The sequence below is a fragment of the Amblyomma maculatum genome, chromosome 1 (genome assembly GCF_055883805.1).
Source record: "Amblyomma maculatum isolate TAMU_Amacu chromosome 1, ASM5588380v1, whole genome shotgun sequence".
NCBI classification, from domain to species: domain Eukaryota; kingdom Metazoa; phylum Arthropoda; class Arachnida; order Ixodida; family Ixodidae; genus Amblyomma; species Amblyomma maculatum.
In genome coordinates this window covers 133,561,088-133,579,402 of record NC_139344.1, presented here as the reverse complement: position 1 = coordinate 133,579,402, position 18,315 = coordinate 133,561,088, and the positions used below count along the sequence as shown (strand labels likewise).

Here is an 18,315-nt window from a genome sequence, read left to right as displayed (position 1 = left end):
AAATCATTACTCTGAACTTGTGAGTCAGAGGGGGGAAGCATTTTCCATTGTGATTAGTGGAACAAAAGTTGAGGCAGGGTGTTTTAATCTATTCCAGGAACTCTGTTGCTTGTTGACCTTGAAGAGGAATACTTTCCTGAAGAGCTAGCCAAGTTGCGCCGTGATGTGGCGACTGGGTTGTCCCTGGTGGTGTTTGCTGACTGGTACAACGTGTCTGTCATGCGCAAGATAAAGTTCTTTGATGAGAACACACGTCAGTGGTGGATGCCCGATACGGGAGGCTCAAATGTGCCAGCCATCAACGATTTGCTCACTCCTTGGAACATTGCCCTAGGGGATGATGTATACGAGGGTGAATTCACCATTGGAGACCACAAAAGTGAGCCTACCTTCACCATTTTATGGCAGCTAGCAACCTGAACCCTGTATATCCATATCTTGTGTTGTGAATATGAACTAAAGCTGAATGTATAAAATGTAAGGTTTTTCTCATTGTTAACAGGCTTATGTTTTCTTTATATTATTTTGCTGCCTTTTTTTTTTTTTTTTTGCAGTTTGTGTTAATGTAGCAGTCACATTCAAGTGGGGAGCTTACTAGAAAAATTATTTGCCATTTGCAAATTTAGTAGGCATGTCCAAATAGTGAATTTTCAGTTCGAAGTGAAACGAATATTTTCAAATCAAACCTAAAAGTTTGTGACTGGAAATGTAGCAGTAAAAGAAAAAAGAGAGGGTTTGTTAGCATTTTTTTCAAAGATATTTGCAGAATTAATTGAAGCAATTTAAGTAAAGAATAAAGAAAATAAGCATTGGTCAACAAGAGTGGAAATGTGGGCTAGTTGGTATTGTTCCATTATGTAAAAAAGAGCACAACACCAAGACAATGGACAAGTGAGCGCTTGTGGTGTGTGTTTCTTCACTTGTCCATTGTCTTGGTTTTACGTTGTATTTCACACATTGCCTTAGTTAATGTTCAAACGGAAGCAAGCCGTAGGGAACTAAGCGTCATAGTCTCAAGTCCTTACTGTGAGATGTTGCTGATTTTAAATATAAAAGGCACAAAGAATAATGCAAACTTGCGTGGCATCTACTCGCATCCCACAAAGTTGAATGTACAAACATGACTTGAGTGATAGGCATGTCACATCTCTCGCCGTAACCCTTTCCTCAAGTCTGATTTGCGTTGCATACAGTCACATATTTTTGTAGCACTGCCGGAAAGAAGGCACAGAGAATGCCCCCGTATACAAATCAGAGGACTCGGTACCCACGATTTCTGGCAAAATTTCATGCGTAGACCAACAAATGCTTCAACAGTGTGATTTTTTCTGAAGTGGATGACCTTTGCTCCGCTATATACCGGGTGTCTCAGCTAACTTGAACCAAGGGTTACAAAGTAATATATTTTAGGTAGGTCAGTGAAACCAGTTGCATACAACTGCCAGCCTCCTTGTGCACTACAGGCAATTTTTTGTTTTGCAATTAATTAGCTAATTATGTTAATTTTTCTAATTTATTAAATATTCATCTTAGACCAAAAATGTGAATTGGAAAGTTGTAGAGCAACTTTAAGTCCCCCTTTCATTAATTGCGATAAAGAAAGTCTGACATGTATCTTTTTTTCCAGGCTCAAAAGAAAGTCCACGAAATACAAATAATACCCCGTGACTAGTGCATTTGAGCGCCACAATTGTGGTGCTCTCAATCGTGGCTTGAACGAACGAAATCAGCTGCGGCCGTGACCCGATGGTCCCGTCGCAGCGGCAGGCTGAAATGTTGACGATTGTTAGAACGAGCTCGAGTTCGCCCGTCGCCACCGAGATCTTGGCAAGGCCTGCGCACCCCAGAAGCCTACGTCACGACAGGTGGATAACAATAAAGTACCGGCAAATGAAGGTGCAAGCGCGAATTTGAGTCCAGTCATGATCTTATCTCGCCTCTTTACCCAAGCCTGTACGCGCAGATTCAGTGGCTGATACCTTATCGCTCATCCGATTGTCGTGACCTTCGCTGATGGGAGAGAAGGTGATGCAAAGCAGGCCTCAGCTTGCGATCATCCTCCTGCTGCTGCCCCAGACAGGGCCTATGTTTGCGTTTCTTTTTTTTGTTCGGGGTGCGGGCTGTTCTCATGGGCCCCTTGGCTGGGAAATTTCCCCTGTAGTGCAGCCAGAGGATAGTGCTGCGATGCCCGCAGATATGCTTTCTTTTATACACACTATAGGTCCATCAATCCTTTGAGGGTGCAGGCCTCAGCTTGCGATCATCGTCCTGCTGCTGCCCCAGACAGGGCGCGGGCTGTTCTCATGGGCCCCTTGACTGGGAAATTTCCCCTGTAGTGCAGCCAGAGGATGCCCGCACCATAATGTTTGCGTTTCTTTTTTTTTGTGTTCGGGGAAGGCCTTGTTAGAATCTCGGTGGTGTGGGCTCGCGGCGCTCGCTGCTACTTGCACTGTCACGTGGGCCGGCTGTCTGACGCGGGCAAAGAAGCCATCGCAGGCATATCGGCCTGCCGCTTTAACGGGGCCGAGGAGACGCGGCTGCAGCTAATTTCGTTCGCCCAAACCGCGACTTAGAGCACCAAAATCGCGGCGCTCAAATGCGCTTGTCACGTGGTATTATTTGTATTTCACGGGCTCTTTTTTTGAAGGTGCTCTACAACTTTCCAATTCACATTTTTGGTCTAAGATGAATATTCAATAAATTAGAAAAATTAACATAATTAGCTAATTAAGTAATTGCAAAACAGAAAAATTGCCTGTAGTGCGCAAGGAGGCTGTCAGTTGTATGCAACTGGTTTCACTGACCTACCTCAAATACTATATTATTTTGTAATCCTTAGGACACCTGGTAGATGCTGTCAACGCATGCCGCAGTGGGCTCAAAACGTGCGTACGCCTTCAAGATGCACTGAGATACGTAGCGTTCTGCAGGTGCGCATTCGTTATCCGCACAGTCACTATGTGAGACCGAATGAAGTGTCTAGTGTAATAGAATAGTTTCACGTAGCGTTGCTCCAGTTTGAGGCGTACCGTCGGCATCAGCCAGCGCGAGGTGATGCGAGCACTCTCTTTTGCACCATCAGATGTGCTGCTGTGTAAAGGCACAGGAGCACCTTTAAATTTAAAATTGTGTTTAAATTGTGTTGTTCCGGAGCAAATAACCACACGAAAAGATAGCAGAGAAGTGCAGGGGAGGTGTGCCTTACACCATCACTGTGAGCACAAGAAAATGGCGGTCCTCTTCGCAATGAAGACTGTGCACTAAAAATAAGTGAATTTATTTTTTCCTCTTAATTTCAACCACGTGAAGAATGTAGAGATGAAGTTGCAGGTCGCCTGCTTCGAAGTTTGTTTCCAGAAACAGTGCAGCTACTCGCGAGAGCCAATGCCAGCGAAGCGCTTGCCTGGGTCATGGCGGTAGCTCTGCATTCTTATCTTATTCATCAACTCCGGCTTTAGGGCCTTCTGTGCGACAGACGCAGAGCACGATTCCCGCCACGGCGTGCTCACTTTCGCACCTGGGCTTTTCCTCATCACGTGTTATTGGACAACGTGCTAGACCATGCAGCCATCGAAGGCCGTGTTTTGGATGGGGTTGCAGCATGGACATCCAGAATGGTACGATCGTGCAGCGGGGTCAGAGCGAACATAAGACCATGAACTTTTATAGCCCGCCGTGGTGGCGCAGTGGTTAGGGCGCTAGACTACTGTGCCCAAGGATGCAAGATCGAATCCCGACCGCGGCAGCTCCTTTTAGATGAAAGTGATGGTGCCGTGTGCTATGGCAGCGTACGTTAAAGAACCCCAGGTGGCTGAAATTTCCGGAGCCCTCCACTACGGCGTCTCTCATAGCCTGAGTTGCTTTGGGACGTTAAACCCCATAAACCAAACCATAACGAAACGCTTTTCTTCCTGAATTCTAAAACTTTAAAATATCTCAAAAATATTCAGAATTTTCGAATACTGCTATTTGCTTCGATGCCCGAATCGAATACTGCATTATTCACTTCGATATTCGAAACCTTTGAATATTCGCACAACCCTAGTTTAAAGCACTAGTAGGGGGCCTAATAATGGTGAAGAATCATTTTAAGGAGTGAAAGGATGCATATTCACTTGCAGTTATGATTCAAGTTCACTCTGGCATGCGCAGTTCGCGGGCAATAACCTTAAATCAGCTGTCTATCGCATTGTCTATGTAATGTACTAAAGGTGCATTATCCTTTCAGGCAGTGTTTTTAAGTTGATATCAGTTGTTGAATATCTCACAAATAAAATTTTTTTGCGGTCCCCGTTAAGTTTAATGATAGGTGCCTCTGCTAAGCTGCAAATCATTTTAGTTGCATGAGCACCATATATGTGAGTGTTCTGCCTGCTCTGAATTCCGTTTGATTATATGCCTTATTTCTTTCTGTTTGGCAGTGTACTATGCCTCTGGCACAAGTATAATCAAATTTCCTGAGAATGGTCTGCTGATTCGGAGGACACTCACCAATCAAGGTTTGAGTGATTTTTGCCTTTCTCGCTTATTTTGCTCTTATAGTGGTAGACTCTGTAATTGTGCAGAACTGTAAATGTGTAGAGCTGAAGATTTCTTAAGGAAGAAAATACTGTATTTGTATTTTGCTTCTCGGAAGTTAAGTGGTATATTGTGAAAGAAGGCCAGGTCCAGACGGAAAGGTCGTGAAGGCAAGGCACGGTATGCCGTGTCAGCGTTTAATGAAAGGTCGTGAAGGCAAGGCACGGTATGCCGTGTCAGCGTTTAATGAAAGGTCGTGAAGGCAAGGCACGGTATGCCGTGTCAGCGTTTAATGAAAGGTCGTGAAGGCAAGGCACGGTATGCCGTGTCAGCGTTTAATCTGATGGAGAAAACCGAAGCGTGCGCCGGAGCCGGCGCGGCGGGACGATTATGATGGTATGTACAAGAGGAAGAAGATAATGGTATATGTACAAATGAAAGAAGATCCGTGGAGGGCTCACACAATCTGCCCAGGGGGTCGGAAGCGGCCAGCCTGGCCGCTCCTAACCAACCGATGTACCGCAGCGCACAAACGGCTTCAAGCGAGATACATGAACAATTTCAGTTCCACGGTGGCGTCGGTCAGCTGGGGGGATCAACAGGTGTGACTTGGTAGTTTACTGGGGAAGTTTGGTTAATTACCTTGTAGGGACCAAGATAGCTGCGCTGAAATTTATCACTAAGGCCAGGGGTGCACAGTGGTGTATAGAGCAGTACTTCGTCACCAGGACGAAAAGAGACCACGCGATGCTTCGAATCGTAGCGACTCTTGCAGTCTTGCTGGCACGCTTCTGTGTTGAGACGGGCAAGATGACGGCATCTGGCCACACAGGATAAGAACTGGGCTGGTAATGATGAGGAGTAGTCGGGCGTAGAGAAGAAGGAAGTGTCGAGGATTGTAGTGGGAGGACGGCTGAAAACGAGGAAAAATGGGGAGTAACCGGTAGTCCGCTGTACTGCAGTATTATAGGCAAATGTGACGAATGGTAGAACAGTATCCCAATTTCGATGATCCGTTGTGATGTACATGGATATCATATCCGATAGGGTGCGGTGAAATCGCTCAGTCAGACCGTTAGTCTGGGGGTAGCTTGAGGTTGTCTTATGGACGGTGGATGACGCACGAAGAACTTCGGATACGACTGTCGATAAGAAGGCCGTCCCGCGGTCACTTAGAAGCACCCGAGGAGCGCCATGACGCAATACAATTGACCGCAAAAAGAAATTAGCTACCTCTTCAGCGGAACCAGTCGGTACAGGGGCCGTCTCAGCATAGCGTGTAAGGTGGTTGACAGCTGTTATAATCCAATGGTTACCCCCATTGGAGAGAGGTAGGGGACCATATAAGTCGATGCCGACTACGTCGAATGGTGCGGCGGGACAGGGAAGTGGCTGTAGGAGACCAGCGGGGGAAGAAGTCTGCTGCTTGCGACGTTGGCACAGGTGGCAGGAAGCAACGTATTTAGCTACGGTGGTAGACAGCCAAGGCCAAAAGAATCGTCTTTTCACGCGGTCATATGTTTTGTTAAAGGGACACTAAAGACATCCAAAGATGCTATGAAAATCTAATAAACTACATTTGGTGACACTGTCGCCGCATATCCGGCAGCAAAAAATCTAATAATTGCCGAGATATTGCTATAAGAAGTTGAGATTTTTTCTTGTTCCCGCCAGTCGAATTCAAACTGTGCCCTCCGACTACGTAGTCGGAGTTGAGTGACGCACACTATGACGTAAGCGGACACTTTGTGATAGCTAGCGAGCCGGCACGGCCTGCGGCGTCGCATCCCTCAAGGGCCAACATGGCAACAGCGTACTCGCAATGACGGCCACAGCCGAAATAAATAAAACGATGAAGATAGCAATTTACCGAGCTATGGGCTCATAAAGGAAGAAAAAAAAAAAAAACATAGAACGTTTGTAATGCACAATACTTTACATGTTTCTCAAGCTTTTGCCTCCTTCTTGCACTATGTATAAACAAACCGAGCCCTCGGTCATCGCATCGCTTCCCGACATGTTTACATACAAATAAGTTTTAGTTACCAGCAAAATAATGTCCTCGCTGCTGCGCTTGTCAGGTTTGGAGCTTCGTCGCACTTTTTTTCTTCAAGGATTGTGCTACAGCTCCGTGTTCAGCGAAAATTACGTCCACGGTAGCAGAGCATGACCGAAGTGCCGGCGCCACTAAATTTGCCAGCGCTGTGAAATTTCACATGTTAAAATGGATCCAGTGCACAATATAGTGCGCATAGGCATCCAGAACATTAGTTGCAAGTCGTGAGAGCAGGCAGCATGCGCCGATGGTCAAGAAGTTGTAGTTTTTAGACCGGCAGCAGAAACATTTTATTGTAAATGGGGCCATGACATAAAGGCCAAAAATATTTCCAGAGTTCCTGTGGCGCGGCGTAGCCGAGCGGTTAGCGCCGAACGTTACGGAACAAGCAGTGGCGAGTTCAAATCTTACCGCTACTGGCGGTTTTTTTCTTTTTCTTCAAATCGATTTTTTTTGACCATTTGTAATGTATTTCTGGTGCTTCGTTATTTTTAGTTTTTACTTTTTACCTGAGGCCCTTTTTTTCGCCGGGCGACGAGCGCTATATATCGACGCTCTCCTTGGTATGAGCGGCAGGTAGGCCTCTTTTGTTTACGACGCCTGCAAATAGCACGTTGAAGGTCTTGTTGCCGCAGTATGTGGGTCAGATGTGCCATGATGTAGTGAACAATTGAATGATAATGCGTTTTTCCTTCGGTACTTAGCATATGTATGCTTTTCGTGGCGTACGTAGCTGCAGTCGAGCGGTCAAGTCGAAGTCGAAGCGGCGACGGCGGCGATATGTTGGCGCAGAAGTGTGAACGAAGCAGCGTGTCGGCGGCAGCGGATTTTACTCGCTCGCGCCTCCGAATGCTCAAATGGGAACCAGCAAGGCACATCTGCTGCTCCAAGCTCCTAATTCAGGCGCTGCAGGTCCAAACAAACTATCCGAGTGCGCACGAAATGCCGGAGCCTAAACATAACCAAAACTGAAGTGGGCGCCTGTGGCGCCTCCAAGTATATTTTTGTAATTTGCCTTGCAACGTTTACGTTGTCTTTTCGCTGTCGTTTACGTATGATAAAAGTGTGTTATTATATTCGAGACAAAACCTACGACCGCATTAAGACGGGCAATGTAATTCGCATTTGTCAGCCTCCGCGATCCCTAGCGCGTCACGTGATTTGTAGTTGCACGTTTCGGCTGTGGTGGTGATACCTGTATTTCTGTTCTTCCTCTTTACTACCTTATAACAGCTCTGTTTTCAGTAAGAGTGGATTTTTTGTAATCAGGAATTGGCATTCTATCGATGCAAGCCCACTTCAGTTTTCTCTTTAGTGTCCCTTTAAAACCAAGGTGACCTGCAGTAGCGTCATCGTGGAAAGCCGCTAGTATACGTGGGCGAAGCACACGCGGTACAACTGGGAGCCAGCGAGTTCAATTAGGATAATACACGTAGCGGCGTAGTATGCCATCTTCAAGCTTGAAATTGCGAAGCTGTCGGCGAAGCCTAGCGTTAAGTGTGCTCGAAGCTCCGATAAGGCGGTCGATGATGGGCCGACAGTAGGCATCAGCTAATTGCTGTGAGCGGAGAGCGTGCTTGCTCTCAGAGCCGTCAAAAGAAACTGCAGTGATATGCGTCGGTGGAAGCGATGATTGGCTGTGGTCAGAGGTGGAAATGCATTGTGAAGAAAAACAGCAGGCTGATTCCGAAACCGGGCAGCGAGAAAGAGCGTCAGCGTCTTGGTGTTGCCGACCTGATTTATAAACGACGTCGAAATGATATTCTTGCAGGCGTAGAATCCAACGGCCAAGTCTGCCTGTCAAATTTTTCAGTGAAGATAACCAGCAAAGAGCATGGTGATCGGTCACAACTGTGAAATGCCGACCATATAGGTAAGGGCGAAACTTTTGAACAGCCCAGACGACGGCGAGACATTCCTGCTCGGTAATGGTGTAGTTTTTCTCAGCTGGAGTCATGGTCCGACTGGCAAAGGCAATCACTTTCTCTCGCGAAGTTGCATCGCGCTGCAGAAGGACAGTGACAAGACCGTGACCACTGGCATCAGTGTGCAGGATGGTAGGAGCGCTGTCGCTGAAGTGGCCAAGAACGGGATCTGATGTGAGGGCGTGTTTTAGGTCGTTAAAAGCAGTGTTGCACTGTTCAGTCCACACGAAAGGGCTGCGTGCTTTAAGTAGTTCATGAAGTGGCGCAGCAATAGTTGCAAAATGCCTTATAAATCGCCGGAAATAGGACGCCAGGCCGAGGAAACTGCGCAAATCTGTAGTCCGTTGCGGACGAGGAAAGTTCAAGACCGCGATTATTTTTTCGGGGTCTGGGCGAATGCCATCATGGCTAACCAGATGTCCCAATATTTTAATTTCTTTCTCTGCAAAGTGGCACTTCTTGGTGTTGAGCTGAAGGCCCGCTGAAGCAAGACATGTGAGGACTTCATTCAGGCGCATGAGATGGTCGGTGAAAGTTGACGAAAAGATAACAATGTCATCCAAGTAACATAAGCAGGTTCTCCATTTGAGGCCACGAAGTACAGTATCAATCATTCTTTCAAATGTTGCGGGTGCGTTACAAAGGCCGAAGGGCATAACATTAAACTCGTAAAGTCAGTCGGGAGTTGCGAAAGCGGTTTTTTTCTTTGTCGTCCTCGTGCATAGGTATTTGCCAATAACCTGAGCGGAGGTCCAGGGTCGACAAATATTCGGCACCTTGGAGAGAGTCAAGGGCGTCATCAATACGCGGCATCGGGTAGACGTCTTTGCGGGTAATTTTGTTGAGTGCGCGATAGTCAACACAAAATCGTACCGATCCGTCCTTTTTTTTTTAACTAATACTACTGGGGAGGACCATGGGCTTGTTGATGGACGAATAATATCGCGACGGAGCATGTCATTGACATTTTCTTCAATTACTTTTCGTTCCGAGAGAGAAACCCGATAAGGTCGTCGGCGTACAATTGAGTTACCTTCGGTAAGGATGCGGTGATGTGCAACACTAGTCCGTCCCAGTATTGGGGAAGTGGCATCAAAAATGGCTTGGTGGGCTTGAAGCAATTGCAGCAATTCTTGACGTTGGTGTGGCATGAGGTTCGGATTGATTGTCTTCGACAGCATGGAAAGAGAGACTTGCAATGAATCACGTTGCGGAGGTAGCAGGGCAGTGAGCACCATCATGGATATAGGGTGAGCATCCACTATGCATGGCAGGGAAGTTCCTTTAGTCAGAACAAGGGATTCACGGGAAGTGTTCGTGGCAGCTACTATTGCTGAGCTGCTGCGGAATCGTACAAGACTTGATGGGAAGGCGATTCCACGTGCAAGATGACGATGAGATGGTGCGATGAGTACATCCCCGTCACTGATGTGCTCAGAAACAACGGTAATAAGTGTTCCGCACTGTGGAGGCAATACAGTATCAGCTGCGGCAATGAGGGAATGATGCCGTGCAGAAATGTCAGATGAAAAATCACTGTCTGTCATATGGATGGCACGGTCGCCACAAGAAATTAACGCTGAAGTGGTTGATAAAAAATCCCATCCAAAAATTATGAAATGCGCACGCGGTGAAAGCATAGCAAACTGCACATGGTGGCGGACGCTGTCTATAACAACTCGAACTGTACACTTTGCTGAAGGGTGCAGAGGGACACCATTTGCTCCACGAAGTTCAGGTCCATCATATGGTGTCGTTACTTTCCGCAAACGGTGGCACAAATCAGCATGAATAACAGAAAGTGCAGCCCCTGTGTCAATCAAAGCTTCGACCGGTAATCCTTCAGCTAAAACGGAAATCGTATTAGAGAGGCGATGAGGAGGACTTTTTGTAAGTTCGCAAAGTGCAGTTTCACCTCCGGTAACTCCATCGCTTAGTTTTCCGAATTACGGACAGGAACAGTTGTTGCTGGTCGAAGTGGCGAAACAGAGCGGCGGTATGGGGAAGGGGACCGGCATCGGGATACATGAGCCCCACTTGGTTCAGACGAAGATACCGGCAGGGGAGAGAATCGACGAGGTTGGCTGGAAATTGGTCGTCGCTGATAATATGCAGGTATGTCACTTTCGAAGGCGTCATAACCACGTCGCTCGTTTTGAATGCGTCAGCGACAAAAGCGAGATATATGTCCTCGAATTCCACAATAATGGCACATTGGACGAGAGGGGCGCCAAGGTGCGTAATAGGGGGCCGTAGGTTGAGCCGTCATCATGGCGATGTGGTTGTAGGGTGGTGCTTGGGGTGGGGGATGTGGTTGGAGGGCGAGAGCTGTGCTAGAATCCTCTTACGCTACCTATGGCTTCAAGACTGCCAAAACCGAGACCCCCGTAATCTACAAGCAGATAAATGAAGGGGAAATGAGGGTGCTCGTTATAATACATGAAGGAAAGAAGCCAACAGTCTCAAGGTTCGTATACAGACAACATTAATACCCGAGAAAGTAGCAGGGGGGACAGCGGCCGATATAGCTCAGTTGGAAGAGCACCGGACGCGATATTCGGAGGTCGTGGGTTCGGTCCCCACCATCGGCACGTTGTTTTTTCTTCTACTTTGTGTTTAATTATCTTTCCCCTAAGCAGATCACATTGCACATTTCTGTGATTATCCAAGTAAAAATTAAAAAAAAAATGACATAAAACATAATCCCCAATCCTTTCCTTGGCCTCACCGACTGTTGGCTTCTTTCCTTCATGTATTATAATGAGCACCCTCATTTCCCCTTCATTTATCTGCTTGTAGATTACGGGGGTCTCGGTTCTGGCAGTCTTGAAGCCATAGGTAGTGTAAGAGGGTTCTAGCACAGCTTTCGCCCTCGCTCTTGATTACGTTCTACGTGACGCTGGCGGTAACACAGGACGTTCCACGTACGCCGCTATGGTTGAGGGTGGCGCTGGTGAACTCTCTCAAGGTTCGTATACAGACAACATTAATACCCGAGCAAGTAGCAGGGGGGACAGCGGCCGATGTAGCTCAGTTAGAAGAGCACCGGACGCGATATTCGGAGGTCGTGGGTTCGGTCCCCACCATCGGCACGTTGTTTTTTCTTCTACTTTATGTTTAATTATCTTTCCCCTAAGCAGATCACATTGCACATTTCTGTGATTATCCAAGTAAAAATTAAAAAAAAAAAAAGACAAAACATAATCCCCAATGCTTTCCGTGGCCTCACCGACTGTTGGCTTCTTTCCTTCATACATTATTGGTAGTATGACTTGATATTAGAGGGAAACAGTAACATGAAAAATGAAGGCCATTTGGTGTTGTGTTTGTTAAACGCACAGGTAACTGAAGTTTGCGCATACCTCTTTTTTCCTAAAATAAGTGGCTCTTCCGGGGGTATAGGGCACTCTAGCTGGAGGAGTTTGCTTCACGACACTAGCGCTCGGTTTCTTACGGAGCGGAGAGAAACGGCAAAACTTACACGCAGCCGCAGCTGTGGAGCCTGCGCAGCCCACCCGCACAGGAGCGCATGCCAGGCGCAGCTGCGTATGCACACGGAGCAAGAATGAGGAGGAGGATGAACAGTCACACAGAGATGCACAATGCCAATACTCTTCGCCAGTGGGGCTTCTCATTTTTGCGTTTGTCAGTTTTTTGGCTGATAAAGAGGCTGGTCAGAAACGGGCTTTTTTATTGATGCTTTCGAAAGCGAGAATTTATGATTAACTGATAGACTGTCATCACTGCGTGCCACTTCAGGTCTTGAAAAATAACCCAGGTAATCTAAGTTATCTGAATGTTGCCTAACATTTGTGACATAAAAACGGCATTAGTGGGTCATTCAAAAGAAACATTATAGAGACCGGGCGCCCGTTGTATGGCGCCGCCGTCGCCGCGGCGGAGTGCCGAAACAGCGGAATGCCGAGGCAGCTGAGCGGCGCAGTCGTTTCCGTTCTGCGAGGCATCCCTACCCATCGTTTTGTGGTGTGGCTTTGAGCTGCTTTGAGTGATCTCAAGGAGTATTTTTTGACTGGGAAATCTTGAAAAAGAAAAGGACCGTTCTCGGCAGGGCGTGCGTGATTTTTTTTTTTTTTTGAAACCGCCCGGCTTATGGTATTTCTGTTATATACTCGAAGGTGCCGCGCGCGTTATTTCACCATGCGCTAGGAACACCTTCGTTAGGCACTTGTTAAGGCAACTTCGAAGACTGGAATTGCGCCTGCACTGTGTGTCCATCTTATATTAGGTCTAGTCGAAACCTGCCTGAAAATCAAATATCGCCGAGCCCTGTAGCCGTGGCACAGTAGTAGTGGTAGTTGTAATGGTCAGCGTTCATGTAAAATGAAAAAGATGTTGCACCTGTCTTTTTTGGTAATAGCTAGGCTCAAACGATTTAGAGTAGAATAATAGCAAATGACATTCCAGTTTCAACCTTGCAACGAGAGCTGTAAAAGGAGAAAAATAAACAAGCGAGACAAAAGTACCGTATTTATTCGCATAATGATCGCACTTTTTTTTTTTTAAATACTGACGCAAATTTCGGGATGCGATCATTACGCGGGGTAAATTTTCTACAAAAAATTTTTGAGCAACGAAAACGCAAATAAGTTGCAGGTCAGACGTCTTAGAACATATATCTCGATTACAACCAAAAATAAAAGCTGAGTAAGGCTTACCTTCGCAATAAACACGCACATTAAGCATCACATGGAGTGCACAATGCCCATTTATTTTTTTTCGTCAGTACTCTAATCAAAGTCTGAATCCTCGTCATCCTCGCTTTCACTGCTGCACGACTCATCGGAAACGGCAGTGTCGTCACTGGGAGCATCTTCACAATCCCACAGGAAGTCATCTTCCGTTCCATCCAAAGCGTTAGATATGCCTGTCTTCTTAAAACTCTTAGCCACTACCTCGTCGGGGATACTGCTGCACGCTTCTGTGATCCACGAGCACAGCATCTCCACGGATGGCCTTCTAATCTTTCCGCTCGGTGTCAAATCATGCTGGCCCATCGCCATCCACTCAGCATAAAGTCGTCGAACGTTGTCCTTGAACGGTTTGTTCAAAGACACGTCGAGAGGCTGCAGCAGCGAAGTCAGGCCGCCAGGAATGACTGCAATGTCCGTGCGCAGCTCTTTCAGCTTGGCACGCACGCTGTCCACAAGGTGACCCCTAAAACTGTCCAAAACCAGAAGCGAGGGAAGCAGAAATGCTCCTGGTCTTCTTCCCCAAACAGTCTTGATCCAGTCGACCATCATGTCTGCAGTCATCCACCCTTTCATCTGTGCACGTATATGGATGCCACAGGGAAAGTTTCCCTTCGGAATAGTCTTCCGTTTGAAGATCACGTATGGTGGCAGCTTCCGCCCGTCAGCCGTCACAGCAAGCATGACTGTGCATCGCTGTTTTTCTGCGCCAGACGTCTTCACGAGGACGCTCCGAGCACCCTTCTCGTTCACAGTTGTATTCCGGGGCATGTCGAACGTCAGTGGAGTTTGATCGGCGTTTCCAATTTGCGACATGAGGTAACCGCATTTTTCGCGAAGCCTAGTGACGAAGTGATGGAAGTCTATCACTTTGCTTTCATACGCGCCGCTGGCACAACGACGTCCGCCGCCTCAGGGAAAGTCCATTCCGTCGCATAAAGCGAGTCGTCCAACCGGAGCTAGCGCGGAAATCCTTTGCGGCAATTCCCAGCTTCCTGGCAGTTGTGCGCGCCTGCGTCTGTATCATTTCTAATGACACTGCACAACCATCCTTGCGCAGGTCCCTCACGTATTCTAGGACCGCCTCCTCAACACGAAAGAACTTGCCCGTTTTGGGTCCACGGAAAGCCCGCCGTGTCTTGTTCGTAGCCATCAGCTTCTCGTGCTGCTTCTTCCAATAGCGTATCCTCATTTCGTCCACGCCGAAATGCCTACCAGCAGCGCGGTTGCCATGCTCCAGTGCATAGTTGACAGCCTTGAGCTTGAACGCGGCGGTGTAACTGGCATACCGCCCCATGGTGAAATGGCGTAAACTCGCACAAAAACAAAAAGCACGCTACGACGCTGCCGAATTGCAAAATGGCGAACGCCGCAAAGCATGGAATCATGGGAACTCCAACGTTACTAGACTAGGTTGGGAACTCGTCGGAATGCATTCGCTGCAGGATGACTGCAGATCAACCACCAGGCGGCTCCACGTTCGGGGTGCGATCATTACGCGAGTGCGATCATTATGCGAGTAAATACGGTAGGATCCTATTTATGGTTGGTTAGCAAACACACATATACTTCCAGGACTTCCTGCACAATTACGCTACAATAGCTCACTGAACCCGGCCTTGAGACTATCAAACTTAATCATAGTACAGTTGAATCCCGCTATAACAAAATTCACGGTGCACGAAAAAAAATTCGTTCTCGCGGAACTTCGTTATCGCAAAAATTTGACGTGAAACGCAGAAAGAATTGCCCAAGCAGCAGCAAAGGCGTTTAATGCCAAAAATCTGTAAGCTTAGTTTGCTTACGCTTCACGGCGAGCAACGCCGTCACGCGATTTTCGCACTCGGTCAGCAAACCCATTGCAACATCGTCGTCTCGGACAGCAACGAAATTCCTGATGACATCAAAAGCGTCCATCACCTGTACGGCGGTTGCCGCAGCCGGCGCTTCCTGTACGTCGTCGTCTTCTTCATCGGAAGAGTCCTTATCATTCCGGGCAGCTTTTATGATCTGCTCAGCACTCACATCTTCGTGAACAACAACACAAGCGTCAGCGCCGATGTATTTATTCGTCGAGCTCGAGATTAGGCGGCACGGTTCCTATTTCTCCCAGCGTTTTCCAGGCGGCCGCGATCCCCGGAGCCGGTGACGCCTCTTCGTCGTCGTCTGTAACGCCTGGTGTTAGGCCAGCAGAGTGTACGGGTCGACCTTCGGCAAATCCGGCATGCCTGAAACAGTTCACAATTACTGAGCGCCCCAGTGTGCTCCAGGCAGCAGACATAATCTGCAGTGCCACGTACAAGTCCACCTTCGTGTCTCGGCCGGTTTCAGTGTTAAAAAGCAGCCGCTGAATTAACCTCCCGCGGTAAGCGCGCTTCAGGCTAAGAATCACGCCCTGATCGAGAGGCTGTAAGACAGACGTGCAATTGGGAGGGAAAAACCTCAGCTCCGTGTTAGTGAGCTTGACTTCGTCGGAGTGATGCGCTGAACAATTGTCCAAAAGCAAGCAAACTTTACGGCCCTGCCGCTTCATGTCGCGGTCGAATGCCATCATCCACTCGGTGAAAATAGCGCGGGTCATCCATGACTTGTTGTTCGCCTTGTACTGCACAGGTAGGCTACGAGTTCCCTTAAAACAGCGCGGCTTGGCACTTTTGCCTATGACTAACGGCGGACGCTTGTCCGAGCCATCCATGTTTGTGCAAAGCAGCACTGTGATGCGTTTTTTGCTGTGTTTGCCGCCGTGACAGCGCTGCCCCTTGAAGTCGAGCGTCCTAGCCGGCAACATCTCGTAGAATAGCCCGGTCTCGTCGGCGTTGTAAATGTCTGCAGGCGCGAAGTTGCTTAAAATTCCGGCCATGTTACTCGCCTTCCAAGCAGCTGCTCCGTCCACGTCTGCTGACATTGACTCGCCGCACAACACTTTTCCAACGATGTTATGGCGGGCCTTGAAACGGTTTAGCCAGCCAATGCTGGCTTTAAAATCATCAATGCCAAGTAGGCATGCATAGTTCAAGGCTTTCTGCTGGACGATGCTTCCGGACAGGGGGACGTTGCTGGCTCGTGCTTCCACAAACCACGCATGCACTGCTTTGTCCAACTCTTCATGGAGGGGCCGCGTCACCTTTTTGTGCTTCGAGGATGTGCCTGAAGCAAGTGCCATTCTCACGCTGTCCTTATTGCCTAGAATCGTTGACAGCGAACTTGCAGGAATTCCGAAGTCTTCAGCAATTGCCGCTTTCTTCCTTCCGCTTTCTGCTTGGGCGATTATTTGAGCTTTTTGCTCAAGGGAAAGAGTTTTGCGTTTTTTCACTTGCGTTGCCATCGTGTCCTGCGGATGAAAACTAATTTGAAAATTAATTTTTTTTTAGCAATTCACTGGCCTTTTGCCTAACAACGATGCTCTCATTAATTTTTTTTAACAATTGACTGGCCTTTTGCCTGAAAACAATGCTTTCATTAATCTTTTTAGCAATTCACTGGCCTTTTGCCTGACAACGATGCTCCCATTAATTTTTTTAACAATTGACTGGCCTTTTGCCTGACAACAATGCTTTCATTAATTTTTTTAGCAATTGACTGGCCTTTGCCTGACAACGATGCTTTCATTAATTTTTTTTAGCAATTGACTAGCCGTTTGCCTGACAACGATGCTCTCACAAATTTTTTTTTAGCAATTGACTGGCCTTTTGCCTGACAACAATGCTTTCATTAATTTTTTTAGCAATTGACTGGCCTTTTGCCTGACAACGATGCTTTCATTAATTTTTCTTTAGCAATTGACTAGCCGTTTGCCTGACAACGACGCTCCCATTAATTTTTTTAACAATTGACTGGCCTTTTGCCTGACAACAATGCTTTCATTAATTTTTTTAGCAATTGACTGGCCTTTGCCTGACAACGATGCTTTCATTAATTTTTTTTAGCAATTGACTAGCCGTTTGCCTGACAACGATGCTCTCACAAATTTTTTTTAGCAATTGACAGGCCTTTTGCCTGACAACAATGCTTTCATTAATTTTTTTAGCAATTGACTGGCCTTTTGCCTGACAACGATGCTTTCATTAATTTTTTTTTAGCAATTGACTAGCCGTTTGCCTGACAACGACGCTCCCATTAATTTTTTTAACAATTGACTGGCCTTTTGCCTGACAACAATGCTTTCATTAATTTTTTTAGCAATTGACTGGCCTTTGCCTGACAACGATGCTTTCATTAATTTTTTTTAGCAATTGACTAGCCGTTTGCCTGACAACGATGCTCTCACAAATTTTTTTTAGCAATTGACTGGCCTTTTGCCTGACAACGATGCTCCCATTAATTTTTTTAACAATTGACTGGCCTTTTGCCTGACAACAATGCTTTCATTAATTTTTTTAGCAATTGACTGGCCTTTGCCTGACAACGATGCTTTCATTAATTTTTTTTTAGCAATTGACTAGCCGTTTGCCTGACAACGATGCTCTCACAAGTTTTTTTTTAGCAATTGACTGGCCTTTTGCCTGACAACAATGCTTTCATTAATTTTTTTAGCAATTGACTGGCCTTTTGCCTGACAACGATGCTTTCATTAATTTTTTTTTAGCAATTGACTAGCCGTTTGCCTGACAACGACGCTCCCATTAATTTTTTTAACAATTGACTGGCCTTTTGCCTGACAACAATGCTTTCATTAATTTTTTTAGCAATTGACTGGCCTTTGCCTGACAACGATGCTTTCATTAATTTTTTTTAGCAATTGACTAGCCGTTTGCCTGACAACGATGCTCTCACAAATTTTTTTTAGCAATTGACTGGCCTTTTGCCTGACAACAATGCTTTCATTAATTTTTTTAGCAATTGACTGGCCTTTTGCCTGACAACGATGCTTTCATTAATTTTTTTTTAGCAATTGACTAGCCGTTTGCCTGACAACGATGCTCCCATTAATTTTTTTAACAATTGACTGGCCTTTTGCCTGACAACAATGCTTTCATTAATTTTTTTAGCAATTGACTGGCCTTTTGCCTGACAACGATGCTTTCATTAATTTTTTTGTTTAGCATTTGAAGGTAATTTTGCCTGACAACGATTCTTTCACTTTTTTTTTTAGCGGGGGGTTTCTAAA

General features: G+C 46.6%; 1 protein-coding gene across 7 annotated transcripts in view; it reads left to right on the top strand.

The window, feature by feature from the left end:
• Positions 1-18,315, top strand: part of S1P (membrane-bound transcription factor site-1 protease) — a 123,225-nt gene that overhangs the window by 57,720 nt on the left and 47,190 nt on the right. For all 7 annotated transcript variants that reach the window (XM_084589020.1, XM_084589019.1, XM_084589018.1 and 4 more), the window contains exons 20-21: positions 98-379; positions 4,422-4,499. In XM_084589020.1, coding sequence (XP_084445146.1) covers positions 98-379; positions 4,422-4,499 — 360 coding nt within the window. The remainder of the gene's footprint in view (positions 1-97; positions 380-4,421; positions 4,500-18,315) is intronic.